The following is an 18,720-nucleotide window of genomic DNA, read 5'->3' as shown; positions in this document are numbered from 1 at the left end:
GGAAAGGCTTGAAGATAAGAGTAACAAAGAAAGATGGAAAGAGGAAAGGAAAGAAGCACAACAACAAACACAAAAAGAATCAGAAGAAGAGAATGAAAGCAAAAGACTATGGGAAAATGACAAAAATTTAGGAGCAAGACCAAAGGAATGATTCTAGGGATTTTTTTTTGTATCTCAAAGGCAAATTAGGGGTAATTACCCCTCTTAACCTGTACTAAGATGCAAGAGGCTCCATCAATCTAGTATGCATAAAAGAAATATCTTACAATTGGATTTGATATATGGAGACTACTACTCTGCGAGAGTAGACAACAATGGTAATTCAAGTTTACTATATATGACAAGTAGAGATGTGTTTTTGAGGGCCCAACAATCAAGACAATAGCTACTAAAAATCATGATGAATCATAGTTGTTGGATGTGTTTATCTCAAAGACAAGTGATAGAGGAAAAGAGGGCTTGACAAGGGAATAGAAGAAGAGAAGGAAAAGGAAGTAGACATTGATCAAGTTGAGTGCAAGTGTTGATGACATACCCTTTGTCATTGATGTCAAAAGGGGGGAGAGATGTTAAAAAACAAGTTAGTCAAGTAAGGGAAATAGGTAGAGAAGAATCGGATGCAATAGAGGTAGATGTCAATGAGTAAGAAGTTAAGAGGCAATTGAGAGATATGCATGTGTTCAAATAGAATGGAAGCAAACAAGTCAAAGAAGGAAGAGAAAGTTCATATATTTGCACATAAGAAAGAAGTTTAGCATAAAGTAGCATGCATCAAGGGGGAGAAAATGACGGAGAGAAGAGTATGTAATTAGAGCATGATCTCAAGGCGAGTAATCCACAAGGGAGCAGTATCAGACTTGAGCTAGAGAGACTTTGAAGATAATGATGTACTTAGGATACTATTATTAGAACTATTGGTTTATGCTTACATTACTTATGTTTTCATTCACATGTTGTCATCAATGCCAAAGGGGTGGAATGTTAGCACATTAGATGTGTTGTCATTGTGGTCAACATGTCTACTGTGGTCAACATGTCTACTATGTATGTCATAAAATTTAGATGTATATACATATAGATTATATGTCTATCATTTAGTATGAATGTTTGTTATGTTGCTTCACCAGAAGCTGGGAATGTTTTGATAGGTTGTGTAGAGGTGTTACTAAAATTGAGGAGTTGTGCACCTCATGGAGTGATGTAGACGTTGTTTACATATTCTATGCAAAGTTTCAGATGATGACATGATGATCTGGTTGGGTCATAGCATCTCAAATAAAGATTATTTATTTATTGTTTGGCAATGTGACAAAGTTGTAGACTGACAAAGTTTGAGCTCATGCAAGAACATATGAGCATATCTTTGGTCAAGAATTTTGTAAAAGTGTTCACAACATGATTACGTATCTATAGTACAAAGGGTTTGTGGTTCTAATAATCCACAAGGCGGTTATGAGTATTTTAGTAAGGGTAACAGTGTTCTTGATCAAGGAAAGAATCACTAACGAATCCAAAAGGGTGTTATGGATTTGATTGTTTATTTGAGCTTAATGGTGTCTTACGATAATCTAGGATTATGTGTATGATGAGTTGGCAACTTACATGGATCTAGGTGGACAATTCAAGAAGATTCACCTAGTCACACAATTTACTTTTGTATTCTACGTTGACATGCTAAAAGATGATTATAAAATGACTTATGAGATATCAGTAAAACACTTTAGGCTTATGATTATGATCTCGAGGTGTAGAAGATTGATCTAAGACATGGTTGGGAAACATGTAGGGATCTTGATGGTGGGCTTTGGTGCCATGAGATGGATGCTTGGAGATTAGGGTTTGCCAACCTAATTGCTAGTATATATGATGGTGAAGAGTTTGAATTTGTGTGATGTGCAAGGGACACTTTTGTTGCAAATGCTAAAGGTTTTCTTTTTAGTTTTTTTGCAAATCTAGGGAAGGTTAAATTGTGTGTCTACATGTGGCAGAAAGAATTATAGCAAGGGATCTAATTGTACTTCAATGGAACTTAACGAAGCATAGAAAGATGTTATTTCATAGTTCATTTATGTCATCAAAGTTGTGTGTGTAAGTCAATGAGACTTTCTTAGGGTAGGTCCCAAGGCTAGTTGTATTAAGTAGTGAGCTCTAGGCAATGTGCTTGAATGTAAGGGTATTATATATATTGTATTAAGCTAAACTTCTAACAAGTTATTAGTATTATTGTCAATTTCAACCCCATTATGGTTTTCACACATGGGTTTCCATGATAAAACCTTTGTGTTATGTGGTGAATGGTGTTCATTGATTCATGTTTACTTGTTTCACTGTGTACAAATCAATAACATGGTTTGAGGGTTTAAGGGTTTACTAGTTCCAGGGCTTCAAGGCATTTTATTATATGAGTTTTGATAGCAAATGTTGCTTGTTGCTATTTCCAACAATTGGTGTCAAAACCAAGTCCCTCTAAAGAAGCCTTATAGCTTGAGGGATGTGTTATGATTCAGCTTCACTAAGGGTCCATTTGGTTCATGGAATTGTAGAAATGGATATTTCTACAAATCTTGATTTAGCCAAATCAAGGTTTTGCAAATCTTCATTCCTATTTTGGGGATTTTACTTGTATTGTTTGTTTCACTCAAAAGATGAGTTGAAAGATACAGTTTTATGTGTAAGCTTGGAGTTGAAGGCAGACTCCAAAAAGTAGTCCAATCTAAATTTTTTTCACTCCTCAAAAAACATAACCAGGTTTTGATTTTAATTCCTAGTTGCTAGTGGGAAGTCTGATAACCTAGTTTTGAGACAAAATTAGAAGTCTAGTATTCTAATTTCATTTTGCCAACTTTGGAACAAACACAAAAAATTTCAAATCCAGATTATGAAAAAGCCAATTCCCATCGTCTTCCACAAACCAAACAAACCCTAAGTGAAGCCCTCATCGCTCTATTCAATGGTACAGTGGATGTCTACAGCTAATACTAGAACTACATTGCACAAGATAAAGGCATTTGATACTGCACAAGGGGAGTCGTTTGATAGTCAAATGTGCAAAACTACTAGCACAGAATTGCAACACCGTAAAAATATATGTTTTTTTTTTAATTGGATAATTCGATTTTATAGTTTGGTCTCAAAGTTGGAAATGAGACTAATTTTTTTCTTTTTCTTATCTCAAGTAGATAATGGTAAATGTTTGGTGCTAAAACACCAAACCTTGATAGAGTTGTCATCTGCATATTGAGCTAACTATATTGAACTAACTATAAAACACTTGAGGTTGTGAGCACAACTGGAACATGTTCAATAGACTATCTGTGGAGAGGTTGAATGATCTATTATTTGTTCATTACAACCTTCTTAGAACAAAACATATTTTGGATCACACTAGGGGAGGTCAATCTAGAATTTTAGTGGGTCATTGAGTCTATCGATCTTGTCTTGACTAATGAGGACCTTAAGTGGATTGACTGAGCAGATAGAGTCGTTGAAGCTATGGTCATGGCAAAGGATAAAGTGCAATCAAACACAAGCACGATTGGTGTTGGTCAAAGTTACATCTCACAAGCACATAGTAGTTATTCAATCATTGAGGACTACCTTCAACGCCTTTGTAGGAAAGATGCAAGCTCCTCTTAAGGCTGAAGCTAAGCCTAAGCCATGAAATTGTTTTTATTTTTTCAAATGTTTGTAACATTTGATGTCATATATTTCATATTCAATGAGCTTTATATACATTTGACAATATTTATAATTTCATATATCTAAGTTCTTCATTTCCTTCAGCTAAATTACATTTGTACTTATTTGATCGATGCATATTTTTATTGATGGGATCAAATTAGCTATTGTTTGATGATGTTAGTGTTTATTAGCTTATTTAATAATGGGTGCATCAAACGAGTTTAAAATCCTTTGAAATCTCTAAATTTCTCAAAAAAAATCACTTTGTGGAGCTCTGTTAGGCCACGAATCACAAGTCTAGTCAGCATTGCCAAGTCCGAGTCTAGGTGCTTTGAATGTTCCTAGTGCTTTTTAGCCACAATTGCATGGAAATGGACATATTATCAGATTCAAATACTGATACAATAAGTTTTTAAGAGTCCCAAATACAAATACAGCTGGATACAACAATCGTTATAATACAAATATATTCGGTCACTTATCTAATATGTTCAAAAATATCACCACAAACACATTTTAATTTTTATATATTTATTTTATATTATTGTTTTGCTTTATTGTATTTGTACCTTTAATCATATAACAATTTACTTTTAATGTTCCATTTCTTCAACCATAATTGGATACAGCTGCAAATAGTGTGACATTGTGTCCAACCATGTTGGATACATGGACGTGTCTATGAGTTGTAGATAGATTTAAATTTTAGATATGATATCCATGTACTTCGAGGTATTGTATCAGTATTCTGTATCTGGTATCCAATAGTAAGACGCAAATCTAGGCACGGGAAGGAACTTTGCCAACAACTCTGCAGCCTTTTGCCAAGTAATAACTTTGAATCAAGGTTCGTTCTGTAACTTTTATGATATGAAATTTTAGATGTTAAGTCAGATCTTATGACCAAATAAAATGGTAAATCTTTTATTCATCAGATTTCCAGATACAATTCTTAAATTCTCTTCATAGTTGAATTTGTGCACTGGTAAACTTAAAAGGAAAAAACATTTGACTAGGTATTTCGCAGCATAAACTAAATCTTTACCAAAATAAATTATCATAAGACAAGGTATCAGTTCTAAAATTCCATAAAGGACCTCCAAGGCTTTTAAGGAGGTAAATGCCAAAAAACTATCATAACATAACAAAAGAGGATGGAATTTATCCACAAGAAGAAATGACCTTAAGGCAAAGAAAAGAAAAATGAGTTTCAACTACTCTCAAGAGGAAGCCCTGTTTTGGGGTTAAGAAGAGCTTGGTCTTCGTTTCTAAAGAGCATAGGGCCTTTTCCAGGTCGTGTACAGATGAAGTAATCAATCACACCCGGATATGTCGGGTGGCTACTTCCTTTCTGAAGCTCTGGGGGAGCAGTCAGTGATTCAATATCTACCATTGACTTCAAACCAATTTCTCCTAGTATTGATGTGTCACCTATCACATAACTGCCCAAAATAAAATAAGTCAATATCACCAAGAAGAAAGTGGGGAATTTAAAATGAAAAAAACAGGGATCAATCAAATAGTTTAGTGAAAACAGAAATAAAAAATATTTTTTAAAAGCTAAAATTTTAGAAACCCGTGTAGTAACTCCCACAAGAAAGTGAAGTAAGAATTAGGACAAACAAGGAACCTTGATAATGATTTGCTTGAATCTGGAGGAAAATAGTATAGCAATCGCTTAAGTAGGCAACCTGCAACTTTCCTATTAGGTACAAACATTACCGCATTTGGACCAGCATCAAAGGTGTATGCAACCTGTCAAAACAAGAAAATGTATTAACCATCAAGAAAACTGCACGATAAACAACAAAATTTATTAGCGAAATTACTAATTTAGGAAACCTCAAATCCTCTCCAAGTAAAAGAAATAAATTAATCTAATGGTCTCAAATGCTTTATTGCATGTTTTACTTCAAAAATAAACATTAGAAGCTGTTGAACAATGCTACATGTCACCAAGCCATGTTACTTGAAACTTGGAAGCACCAATCCTAAATGGCATTCTATTATTATTTTTAGACGTAGAGAAATGTTATACTACTTAGTTGTCATTGGACAAAAAAAACTATCAAGCTGTATGTTTTAAGAAAACAACATAATGAAAGAGAGAGGTACAGGAGGGAAACTAGAGTTACAAATTAAGTTATTAAGAGAAGAGAAAGAACAAGTCTTCTGAGCATAGCTTAAAGACTTGGGCTCAGACTTGCGTCCGTAGTTTGACTCGGACTGGAGTTTGTCTCTTATGATTCCAATGCATTTACACAAGAACTGGGAAGACTCATTCCACATAGCAAGCAAATTATGTGATTCTTTGCCAAGATTTTTCTTGAAAAGCATCAAATCTTTCCCTTCCTGAGACAAAATCCAATTGATGCATTCAAAACAAAGTGATAAACATCAACCCTGTGGTAGACATTGTGGTTTACAAAAACAAGAACACAAACACCAGGGCTTTGCTCAACAGAAGCGAAGGAAGAAAACACAGCCATTAATGGATGTTGAGGAATTGTTAAATGGATAGCAAACTCCTGAATCTTATCAAAGGTTTACCTTAATGCCAAATATGAGACTTGTTCTAGGATCTCACTAATGACGTATGGGAGGTGCTGACACACCATCTGAAATTGTCTTATTATGACTCTCTGCCCCTCATGTTGATAACCACTGTGAAACATCCTAAATAGGATTTCCTGCTGTGCTTCTGTCAAGATGAAATGCTATGCTTCTGTCAAGATGAAATGTTACCTTGATCAGGTCATTCAGCTATTATAAGTGAATTCCTGTCTAATCTTCCTTCTATGCTGCCTTAGTTGACCTCTTTATTTTCACATTAGTTGCCAGTTGGATTTTGGTAAAGATGCAAGTTCAAGATTTCGGTTTGAAATTCATCCAAATTGTTTTTGGGTTGGTTTCAGATTTGTTTTGGATTTGTCCTTACAAGAACATATATATAGATAGAAATGCAGCAGCAAATAAGTTCATACACTACTATGCTATTATTAAAGCAACATAGCAAAATACACCACCACATATATTAAAGAAAGTTTAGCAGTGGAGGGAAGAAGTTTCCCTTTCCATTCACAAATGCATAAATGACATATAAAACAACCTTTTTGGTCTATTTAGTGGTCACTTTTAGGGTTGGAGTGTCACCATTGAATAGATCTAAGTTGGCAAAAAAACTTAATAAAAAATTCAATGAAAATGACATTTTCAGTCAAATTTGCCCCAAATTTGTTCCGAGTTCCTCCATCCAAATCAAAAGTCTTCCAAATTCGTCTAAAATTCTAACCAAGTTTTTCTGAGAGAATTTTGAACGAATTTACCTGTGGCAGAATTCTGGGCGAATTTGAACAGAACCAGACTTTGCAGTGAACTGAACTCTTGAATTCCAGCAGGGAGGAACGAATTTGTTAACTTAGATTTTCACCTATGGCAGTTTGGTTCATATAGTTATGGAAGGATAAAGGTGACATCTAGTGGACAGCAGTCGTCAGTTGATTAATGCATTGTTCATTCTAGCAATCCACCAATTGCCCATGGCTGTAGATCGAGGACAAAGGTTCTTAACATTGGATCCTGTAGGCATTTAAAAAGGGGGGTAAATGCAAACGATGTGCTCATATAATTGAAGAGGATGCATGGCATGTTCTGGTTGATAGCAGTATATCACTTATTTCTATAGCATACATATTAGACATCCACCAGCTTGTAGATGCAATTGATAATGAAGTATGAGTCTTCTTGAGCTTTCTCAACTGTTGATTGTTGTGGGCACTTACAAGCTAAAGTAAAGTGTTGGAGAAGTACTTGAAGGAATGAGAAATAGACATTTGACATTCTTGTTGATTGTGATGGACTGGTCAATCAAAAAGTAAGCATTTTTGTATCCCACCAATAGCCCATGATAGTTGATCCAAAGGACAATCTAAGCCATTGATTTGGGTCTGAGTTCAAAAACTTTAAGATGACAGAATTGACTTACAATCTTCAAGTGAAATGCAGTGGCATAAGGAATCTATCAAAGGAACAATTCAAGAGCAAATTGAGTTGAGAGAGTGCAAGCATTAACTACCCAGCTGGTGAAGGACACTGTGAGGACAGCTAAGGGATTTGGGATAACATTATGGAAAGATGCAAAGGAAAATGTGGTTTTCAGTTCCTTGTTGCTGATTGAGAAGCAAGCTGGGAAGTCAATGAATGTCAAGGGATGCTCATGTTTCTTGTGGAAACCAAGGATATAATTAACTCATGGGTGTATGGGTAACCTCCAGCCATCTATGGGCTATCAGAAATCAGTCGAGTTAGATGTCAACAGGCAGAATGTGAGTATACCTAAATGATTCTCCTATTCACAAAAAATCCAATCCAAAACAATGTCTTGTAGCACATGAAGTATGGACATCATGGTAGCTGGGCTCTTGTCAAGCATTGGAGTTATCATTCAAGCATGATAGAATACACTATTTGGCCTACTGTGATTTGAAGGCCTAGTTGCAGCTGCATAAAATGGAACGAACTTTTAGAGAAAAATTGTTGCGATAAATTTAAGAAATGACTGCATATTTGAAATACGATGAGATGCTGGAAACCTTGAAGAGAAGGATTAGGACACATATAAACAACTTGAATGATTTAAGCAGGATCATTGAATATAAATATAAGTTTCTTATAAGAGTGACACTGGATTTCTTCTGCTGAAACTGACGATAGGTGTCCTCTGATATTTTATGTTTTCTGGTAACAAAGTCTAATTTTATGTGTCTTCTGTGACTGTAGATACTAAAATCTGAAGACACTGCTTGCAAACAGAAATCCTCTTCTTGATCTGAAAGTCTCCATAGTTGGCTGAGAATTTCAGTGGATAAGAAATATATCTTTGGGGATACATTTGCCAGTTACTGTATTTTCATCAGTTAACTACCATAGCAATTCTTTAAGTGTTTCAAAGTAGCATATAGCATAAAGGAATTTGGTGATGGGAAGCTTCTTGAGCTTTTGAAATGCATTTAGATGAAACTGCAGCTAGACTGATGGGATTTTGAATGCAGTTTTAGTTCCTTGTTTTATATTGACTTGTACCTAGCATTTGAAGCTCAAGTTTATATGTGTCTGCACTTGTCTTTAACTCTTGATCCTATCATCAATAAATCAAGGCACCGGTTCCTTTAGTGGCTGATCCTATCATATCTGACATACATCATATGTTGCTCGTACGATTCATTTCGTTTGTCTCCTACTAGTCTGCATAAACCACTAACGCTTACCTCTACAATATATTTCAAGAGCCTTCACTCATCAACCATCTTAGCAGGATTATAGATTTCTAATTTTCCAGGTTGCATATGGAGAGAGAACTCATAAACGCATCTATATGGGGCAACACAAATTTGATATGCATCTTTAATTGCATGTGTAACCTGATATTAATCTGCTAATAAGAGATCATTATCTCTACAAGGACCAATTAGCCAGTGTAAGAAGTGTTCAATCAAAACTATTTGGGATAACCTTATGCAAAGGGTGTGGCTAAACTGTGTGATCTAGTTGTTTTTTCGTTTCTCTTTGATTGTCATGTAAAGATCTTTTGATGTACTTTCTTGGATCTACAGAACCAAAAGTGTACAAGAGTTGCCAACTCTTGTCAACTGGCCTGCAACTTGTTTTCGAGTCTTACCCTGTCAGTTTGAACAGACTTAAGTTCCTCAGGTTTAATCGTGATCTTCATTCTCCAGAGTCATAGCATTCAATATGGAGCATCACAAGAGGCTGCCCAAAAAAAATCATTATCCTATGCTTTCCAAAAGAAATGTATTGGACCATTAAAGCTTACACCAAGAGAGTTAACTTGCTGACATTCTAATTGAATCCTTTCAATTGTAAAGAAGGCTTCAAGAGTTATATAATAATACAAGTTTCCTGGGCAGACGTTTATATTTTGTCTATATATCTACACATTTATGTTTTTTGAAATCTGTCTTGTTTTATTTTTTAGTTTTTATGTTGTGTTATTTTTAGGTACTTCTAATTTATTTCTATGTTTTTATCATTTAAATATTAATTTCATTTTCTATATGGCCTCTCCCAATCCCCAATTCCTCTCTCCAACTGCCCATCTCCAAAATACAAAAACCTTTTGCCATCCCCAAAACTCAGAGAAATGCTTAAGAAACATCACAAAGCAGTTGACACTGAAATTATAACCTTTAAATGTACTGTTGATTTGCAATTATAACCTTCCCCGAAAAGGAACCAGACCTGTAGAATTGACAATTTATAGAAGAGATAAGGCACAGAATCTGATGTACAGAAACATATTTCCTAGTACCTCCCAATTGTAATCATATGCTTCACAAAATTCAGACAATGTGCAGGTACCATGATAAGAAATGATAATAAGGTTGAAGCATAGATTCAAGGGTTTTAGTAGCGAAGAACAGCAAGTCTTGATGGGGAAACATCTTTATTGCTACAAATTGTATGCACTTAATGTGTCAAAAACATACATTATTTTATTGCCTGAACTACCAGCCACTAATCTTATGTAGGTCAGAAGCGGGATAGAAAAGGTTTTCATCATGTCAAAAACAGCATACATACTAAAGCATAATCACAAATCTCAGTGATGATTACTTTGAATATCAAGAAAAATCAATATTAATTTTCTTAGTTCTTTTCATCAGAGATGTATTTCCTGTCAATGATTTGAATTTTAGGGAAGGAACTATTAAGATATACCTGTGGAGTTCCTTCAAATCGATTCCATCTTTCAAGAGAGCTTATGATCCTGCAACAACAATAAAACATCATCTCAGAGATTCTTCCATATTAACCAAATATTGAATTTGTAGCTTATTCAAGACACTCCCTAAAAATCACTAGTGAAAGCACACTGGAAATAGGGGCAAAACTAAACATGCCTGTGTGATATGTCATTCATGTAAAATATCGGTGGAGATGTATCAAGGCACACAGCATGGAATTGGTTACTATCTGCACAAGCAATCCTTGAAAAGGATTGAAAATCATGGTTTGCAATGGCCTCTTCCATTTTCACAATGCGCTTTGGAACCACTTCCTATTAGCACCACATTAGTAGAAAGAATGAGAAAATGTACTACAGAAAACATATTTTGAAAATAAAGGGAAGGATTGTTGCTGTTATTAATCAAATAAAATGCTTTAACAAAATTCATTAAAATTGATCAAAGACAGGCTCAAGTCAAGACAATAATTTTATTAATATGTAATGCAAGGATTCCTCCAATCCCATAGCACATCTACAGTAGCTATTACTTGTGATCTATGCTGAATAAGTTCACTGGTCTCAACACTTTCACGCATGCCAGTTGTGCTGCTTGTTTCCTTCTGACGTGAGCTTACCTGTCATTCACAAGTTGTAGAATTACATAACAGAAATAGCATGACAATGGACACTTTACTCTTCAGTAAAGATAAATGTGCTACTTATCAAAAGTCGGTTAAAACATCTTTTATATTTAACCACATTCTTCCTCTATTATATTTACTCTTCTGAGTATTATAATGAAGGTTACAAATAGCTATATTTGGATTTATTAAAATATATATGAAGAGAAAGTTAAACAAGCTTCCTCAAAGCATAGTGTTGTTTGTCTAGCCAAGATACTCATTAACAATATACGATCTAACGACAAGATTTGGGTTTCAAAGATAACTAAAATCCAATGATTTATTCTTACAGTCTACAACATAAGGCAAATAAGAAAACTGACATTAGCATATAAAAACAGAAACTGTATGGATTTATTTAACAGCCAATGCATTCAAAAATATCATAATAAAACACCATGCTTAGAACAGCGTGACTGATGCCTAGTCATTGCAGAGGGAAGTGCTTGTACAAAAGTTCTAGTCATGAAAGTTTGAATTCATTAAATCGTAATGAAAATTGTAAGCTTAAAATTAGTGCTATATATGAGCAGGCATTCCTGTTAATAGACCATATGTTACACATATTTTAATGTACAAAATAACATACAAATATATCTCTAAAAAAGTGTGTACAACACTTTCCACACGACATATTATTTAAGAAACTGTTGCCCCTCCATTGTCCCTCTATGCTCCTGAAGTTTGTTTCCAGGACCTTGTTGTCAGGTCCAAATACAGAAACAATAAGGTTTCTGTTTCTCACTGTAATGTCCCCTTTTAGCAGTTAGACAGGATTAAGTTTTCTATTGGGATTCAAATTGTGTTTTTTATCAGGAAGCTGAGCTTTTATTTCTTCCATTGAGGAGCAGCTAGGGCTTTTAGTTAGGATACTTGAATAGAGGATTAAGAAACTGGGTCTGTCTTTTAAGAGTTAGCTGCCCTGTTAATCTACCAGTTGACTGTCTTAATTTGAGGGCCCGATTCATCAGATAGCTACAGTTTTTTGTCCATTAGAAACCACAAATAGTTGAGCTGAATGCCATGAATTTGGAATCTTCTAAATTGGAGATAATGTAGTCGTAGTGCTGGTAAAGAAGAAAGGATATCATATTTTTTTACACTGCAAACAAACAATTTTCTTTTCTGGGCTGGAAGTGGCATTTCAGCTTCTGTATTCGGAGACAAAAACCTTCTAGTATAGATATTAATCATTGTGAGGACAAAAAATCTCATTGTGCAAAACAAGTTCTTAAGTCTTGATACAGTCTTTACTAGTGTTCAGTTCAAATACTGAAACATTCAGTAAGATGTATCAGTTTGTTAGTTTTTCATTTGAAAGTATGTTGTCAGCATAAACTATAAATAATTATAATTGCTGAAGCATTTCCTTTGTCTGTAGTTTGTGCTTTTCATATGGGTAAGTACAATGTACAGCAATATCAGCATTTTGTGTTCTTATTCGAGCAAGTCCATAAGGGGCATTGCAATCTCCTCCTCTCCCTCTAGCTTCCTGCCTGCCAGTTTTTTTTATTTTGATAGGCCTTTGGTTCGTAGGTTTATTAACACTGTTTTCACACTTTTGGTAAAAGCCATCATAAGGTTACTGTGGGTGTTCACCCATTTCTTTTGGCTGACAACTTTCTCGGCCCACTTATATAGATCTCCTCTTTGAACTGCAGGTATTGTTTACCTTCATAAGGAAACTTTTCTCTATGAGCATTTTTTGGTGGAAACCTTAATAATCTATTCAATGAGTTAGCTTACATGCAGAGTATGTCATATCCTAAGTTGACCACTAACATTAATGCAGATTTGGAATCTGTATATATGATCTACATTTGTGCACGAAATAGAACAGCTTTTACAACTCAAATGTTCTAATAATTGTAGCAATGTGCTCAGCATCCCATCTTGAAAACTTAATTACCGTTCATTCCTACCATTACAAAATAATGTTGTAAGTATATAATATTCCTGCATCCTTCTCATTTAACAATTGATTGTTTTCTGTCATTGTCTAGGTAGCTGCCAAAATGTTATGGGACATTACATAATATACAATTACTTCCCAATGTATCATTTTCAATACTACATAGAAGATTTCAATTATTTGAATGAGAATTTGAAGTAGTTATCATATCGGATCTCACAAGGCTTACTTAATAGGGACCAAAGTTAAATCACTCAAGAGACGTTGCATGCTTAAAAAGTACAAACATTGAATTCTGAATGGGGTAAACTGCCACATCCGATTCTGGGTGTAGCATACCCCAGTAGATGAGACCATGTGCAGTTCTTGAGTATATTTGACAAAATAAATAGCCTTCAATTGTGGCATCTAAGATGAAGGACAACCAGTAATGGGAAATGACCGAATCAAAAAGAAAAAAGAGGTTTGCAAAGATATTCTTTAATAGACAATATTTCCAAGAAAAATTCAAAGGGCAGTAAATGTTGTCCATCACACATACCACAGCAACCAAAACGACAAGCTCCTCCCAATGTTTCTCATTTGCAAGTTGAACGGCAACACTGTCACTTCCATCCGTTTCCTATAAAGGAATAGTACAAATATTAGCTTTATGATAACTCAACAAGAACATTTTCTCACAAACTGAACAGTCATCATTAAGAGTCTACAGTCCATGATAGAAACACCAAAGTGCTTCTGGAATTAGCTGTTAGTAACTTTTGACGTCAATTAAAGATGTTTTGGTTCAGAGTCCACACTCCGTGATCCATATCAAGATGAAGAAAAGCTAGCATTGATGGATAACAGAGTGTGATCTGAAGTATGTTTAAGTGATGCCAAAAGATACAAAGAAGCATTCTGATGTTCTTTAACAGTAATGTGTTAAAAAGATGCAAAGAGTATATTTTACAAGCTCAAGATACATCAGTCAGAAATAACTTTGAAAAACCCAAACACAGATCCACCTATTTCAAATGAGTCCATCTATGATGTTGCAAATTACCTTTCCCATAATCCACTTAACAAATCCGCCATAAAGGCTGCGGCAAGCACTTCCAGAACCTTGACTGCAAGTCAATCCAATGTGAAGGTCAATCTTAACTATCTACAATTTATAATGAAGTAAATTGTGCACAAATGTATTTAAGTTCTCACATCCTACATATATTACCTTTATGTTGGGACATACAACTTATTTCCATATTGAATTTCCAGATAATCAAAACCTCACAGAGTCACATCTGGACAAATGATATCATGTTTGACTGTGAAACCTGAAATTCTTATAATGAAACATCTCTCAAAAGCAAAAAGAAGTTCTCAGCTCGTCTCAAGTGAGACAATAATAAATCACAAGGAATTTTAAACTGGAATACATTATGGATTTTTCCAGCTTTCCAGGAATATATAGTTTTTGAACACAATATACATAGGATGTTTTCTAAAGTTCAAAGTGTCATTAGCAGTTAGTAAGGACGTTTCTATGGGGTAGCAAAGATAAATTGACTCAACGTAACAATACTGGTACCTCCACTGGATTAACTAACAGAAGCACTTCTTACAGAACAAAGGGAAGATGTGCTTGGAGATGCAATGGTTCTTTGTAGAGTTCACATGGAATACTTTATTACTTCTAATTCTGTTTAGGCTAATATAGTGATATGGAGCTGATTATAGTGATACTTCTATCTGTAGCTTTGGATTTCTTGTGTTAAATATTTTGCTTTAAACTTTAAAGGAATATTATAAAAATTAACTACTCTTGTGTACTAACCGAGCTATAGCTGAAAGTTCACCCTGATATCTTTCCTCAATATCCATTAACTTTGCAAGTCCATAAACTGTAACAGAGCCAGCATCAAACACTTGTAAGACAAAAGTTTGCAGGGCAGAAGATGAGTATGTAACACCCATATATAATCATAATCAGTAATTGAGAATTAATTTTTAACCTAGACAAGCAAATCCAGCGGCTGAAGAAGCCAAGCCAGCAGCAGTTGGGAAATTATTGTGTGATGCAATGTGCAAGTGAAGCCTTTGCCAATCTTCTTTCTTGATTATAACCCCTTTCTTCTCATCCACTACATCTTTTCCTCTAGACCTGATTTCTCTCAGGCAATTCTGATATCTCTCACTAGCAAGAGAGACTTCCTGCAAATGACCAAACAAATGAATCATATAGTGGAAAATCAAGACAATCTACAATTGCACAGTATTAAACATAAAATGACAATAATATTATTAAGAGTTCATTTTGGAATGTGTTACAATTTGGCTTTTATAAAAGCCTTTCAGATATAACTTCCCAAACTGCCATCTTGTGGGAATGTAAACAATTATTAAACAACAAAAATAAACAAGTCACTAAAGCAACTATTTTAAATAACCTTAAAATAATAAAATTCCAACACTCCTTCCCTTAAGATTTACATTTCCTACAACTAAACATGGTAATTGAAACAAACAAATACATTTTTTTTTAAGTTTTCAAATCCTTAACCAAGTGTAACTACATTAACCTGTTTCACAATGCTTGGAAGGGTGTAGCTCCCAAGCTAAATTCTCAAGTTCCTAGATTACCACCTCTTTGAACTCCTGAATCACAAATAAACCCACAAACAAAGATCTCTCTCAATTACCCAATTGTTTTTTATTTTTTCCTCATCCCATGAAATGTCAATTTTCATTTATGCCATTACTCACAATCAAACTGGACAATTGGTACAAAGAGAAATCAAAAGGCACCCTAGAAAATTAAAGTAGATCAATGGGAATCTGAAAGCGCGTAAAAATTTGAAAAGGAAATCAAACAAATCAGAAATGAAAATGATCAAGTAATTCAGTACGAAAACAGATTCCAAATAATTCATATGTTTCTCAGCAACAAAACAGATTTTCTATGTGTAAGAAGGGTTTCTAAAACAAGGGCATGGGGAATACTATTTGAGAAATTTGATAGATTCAAATCCCTCACAGTTATAAGGTATACATTATTCCAGTGGATATGTCAGGTTGTAATGTGATAATGATTATTGCTGTATGACACTGAAGAAAACTTGCTTAGTCCCAAACCAAGTTAGTCTTAGCAAGTCCTGATAACTCCTTTTGGTGTTTTTGGTTTCAATTGTATGTATTTTTGCACCATTGTTTCGAATCATACTCTGTTGTTATCATCAAACTTTTCTGCACCTGAGCGATCTATTAGCCTGATGATTAATCACAGAGTGTGATCCAAAAGACTGTTGCAGAAATACACACAATCAAATCCAAAAACACTAGAAGGAACTATTATGGATAGTCGAAAATTGATATGTTTAAAAGTCCAGATAGCTTCACTTGGAATATTAGCCACTCAATTAAAAAATTCAAGAAAAAAGAAAACTAAAAGAAAAGAACTTAAATATATAAGACTGCCTCTCTCTCTCCCTCATTTTAAGATCTGTTTCACACCACCCACAAGAGAAGAACAATCACTTCCCTCCCTCACACCAACATCTGAGAGTCTGTTTTGTAGCACCCTCAAGAGAAATACAGCTCCTCTCTCCCTCATTTTAACAGCTGTGTGTTTCTTTTGAAACACCCATAAGAAAAACGAGATTTGCTGAATGAAGAACTCCATTTAGGGGAAAGGCACCTGTAGCTGGTATAAATAACTAGCTTATATATCCTAAACAGTATATTGGCTTTTGATAAAAAAAATTGGCTGCCTCCATATGTGACTTAACTTCTTAAAGCTAAGGTTTTGACTTCTGGGTATTAAAGATGAATGTTGTAGAGCCGTCAGGCACGAAAGGGTCAAAAACAGGTCATTTCAAAGTGTTGCCCAATGCCTACTTGAAAGATGGTCCAATAACCGTCCCCTCAAAATCACCAGTACTTGTAAAGAAATGTCCCACTAGTGATGCACAAATGGACCAACCATGAATCAAAAAATCTCAAAATGATCCAGTACAGATACAAGTGAGATTAATTAAGTGATCATATTGAGGGACTCACTATGACAATGAGTGAGTGGTTATTGGACCTCGAGCGATAATTGGTCTCTTTCCCTAAATCATTTTGATCAAGTAAAATAAATTTTTTTTAAAAACTGATTGAATTTTTAAAAAACTTTGTAAGCCTGTCTCAAAAATACCAAACAATTTCAACCGTGACCCGTTTTTAAACCTTAAGGTCATCATTGAAAGCAATTCATCACTTGCTCAAACATTTCCAAGCAAAAAACTAAAAATAAACTGCTAAAACATGACCCAAATTTTAAATCACTCAGTTCATTCCATTCCAACTGTATGAGGCCGGTCCAGAGAGTAGCCCAACAACAAATCTATATCCTTTATATCAAATTAAATGGTTTTTAAGTCCTCAATAAACATCCAACGGTTCACAACTAATGCCAAAAACAAAGACCAACAACTAGATGCTTCAGTTTAATTTCTACAATAGCTTACCTTGCCATTAAGCCACATTCTATCAGATGTGAACGATGGGCTGACTGCAACAGTGGTAGTAGCTGACAGATGCTCAGGATCCAAGGTCACACTTATACTATCGTTGATAGGAAGGATCAGTTTTTCATCTCTTTTGCCCCAATACTTAATCACTGCTATATTAGTAGGAGCTCTAGCAGTAACCATTAAAATCCAGCTCTGCGATTCTCCTTCCATAGTTGATTTGATTTTCAAATGTCTCTAAACGAAAAAGCGGTTCGATTTAATTGAGCATCACTGTAATGACAATGTTTTCAAACAGCTAGAACTGGGACTGATTGCAGAGTACGCTGGAAGGACTTTCTCATATGTGATTTAAATTTCCTAAATCTTATTCTGGGCGGAACTGTAAAACACACAAAAACTTTCAACCCACGTGTACAATCAGGGGTATGAGACAGCATTTCACAGGTTCAAATTTATAATTTGGTCTTCGGAGTCATTCGCATGTGCCACGAACTTGACTGCCTCGGAAGCTGCCAAATTAGGTATCAAATACCGAAAGATTAGGAGTTCTCTGAGTAAAAACATGGTATTCGATACATTGTTTAACAAGGAGTTAGGTTTGTGTTTTAGTTTTTTTCGTAATTTTAAGATTCGGTTCTTGGTTTTTTTTTCAATAGAATTTTTATTTATTTATTTATTTATTTATAGATAAGTAGTGCACTTTGGTGTAAAGAGTTGTTTTCACTTAAGTAGTAGTTATAGCGAAAGACCCCTGATTAATGTAATTAGGTTTATAAAATTCTAAACGACTTAATAGTCTAATTTCAATATTTATGTTTATGAATGATTATTTTAAGAGCATTGAGATTAACGTGTGTTACAATTATTTTAAGTTATGTAATCAAAAGTAGTTAACATTATTAGGTGAGCAAACGATTTATCTTTTATGTAGTTTTTTAATTTAAATTAAAAAACTACATAACAGATAAATCGTTTGCTCACCTAATATATATATTTATTTATTTATTTATTTATATTTGAGAAATGAAAATATATAATATATTTTTTAATGAAATTGATTATACAATTTAATTCACAAAATGTTTTAAAATGAAATTGCATATAATAAATAGGAAGGAAAATAGCATAAAGAATAGATTAAGCTCTGATGGCAAACTTTTTTTAAAAATGCGAAAAAGGTAGGCAATTTGTTTGGTCGCA

At 34.4% G+C, this 18,720-nt stretch overlaps 1 protein-coding gene across 1 annotated transcript; it reads right to left on the bottom strand.

Annotated features, from left to right (window-relative positions):
• Positions 1–4,700: 4,700 nt before the first annotated feature.
• Positions 4,701–18,114, bottom strand: LOC149557934 (diphosphomevalonate decarboxylase MVD2, peroxisomal-like). Its single transcript, XM_089832392.1, has 10 exons — positions 17,515–18,114; positions 15,019–15,217; positions 14,841–14,907; positions 14,070–14,133; positions 13,566–13,646; positions 10,978–11,064; positions 10,602–10,759; positions 10,420–10,468; positions 5,312–5,436; positions 4,701–5,123 (listed from the first exon to the last, which is right to left on the bottom strand). The coding sequence occupies exons 1-10, from the start codon at positions 17,728–17,730 to the stop codon at positions 4,892–4,894; spliced, it is 1,278 nt and encodes a 425-aa protein (XP_089688518.1). The 5' UTR covers positions 17,731–18,114; the 3' UTR covers positions 4,701–4,891.
• Positions 18,115–18,720: the final 606 nt, after the last annotated feature.

This window comes from Cupressus sempervirens, chromosome 5 (genome assembly GCF_028749045.1).
Source record: "Cupressus sempervirens isolate cs-2001-9-10 chromosome 5, ASM2874904v1, whole genome shotgun sequence".
NCBI classification, from domain to species: domain Eukaryota; kingdom Viridiplantae; phylum Streptophyta; class Pinopsida; order Cupressales; family Cupressaceae; genus Cupressus; species Cupressus sempervirens.
The sequence above is the reverse complement of the archived record's forward strand: the minus strand, read 5'-3'. Positions and strand labels throughout refer to the sequence as shown.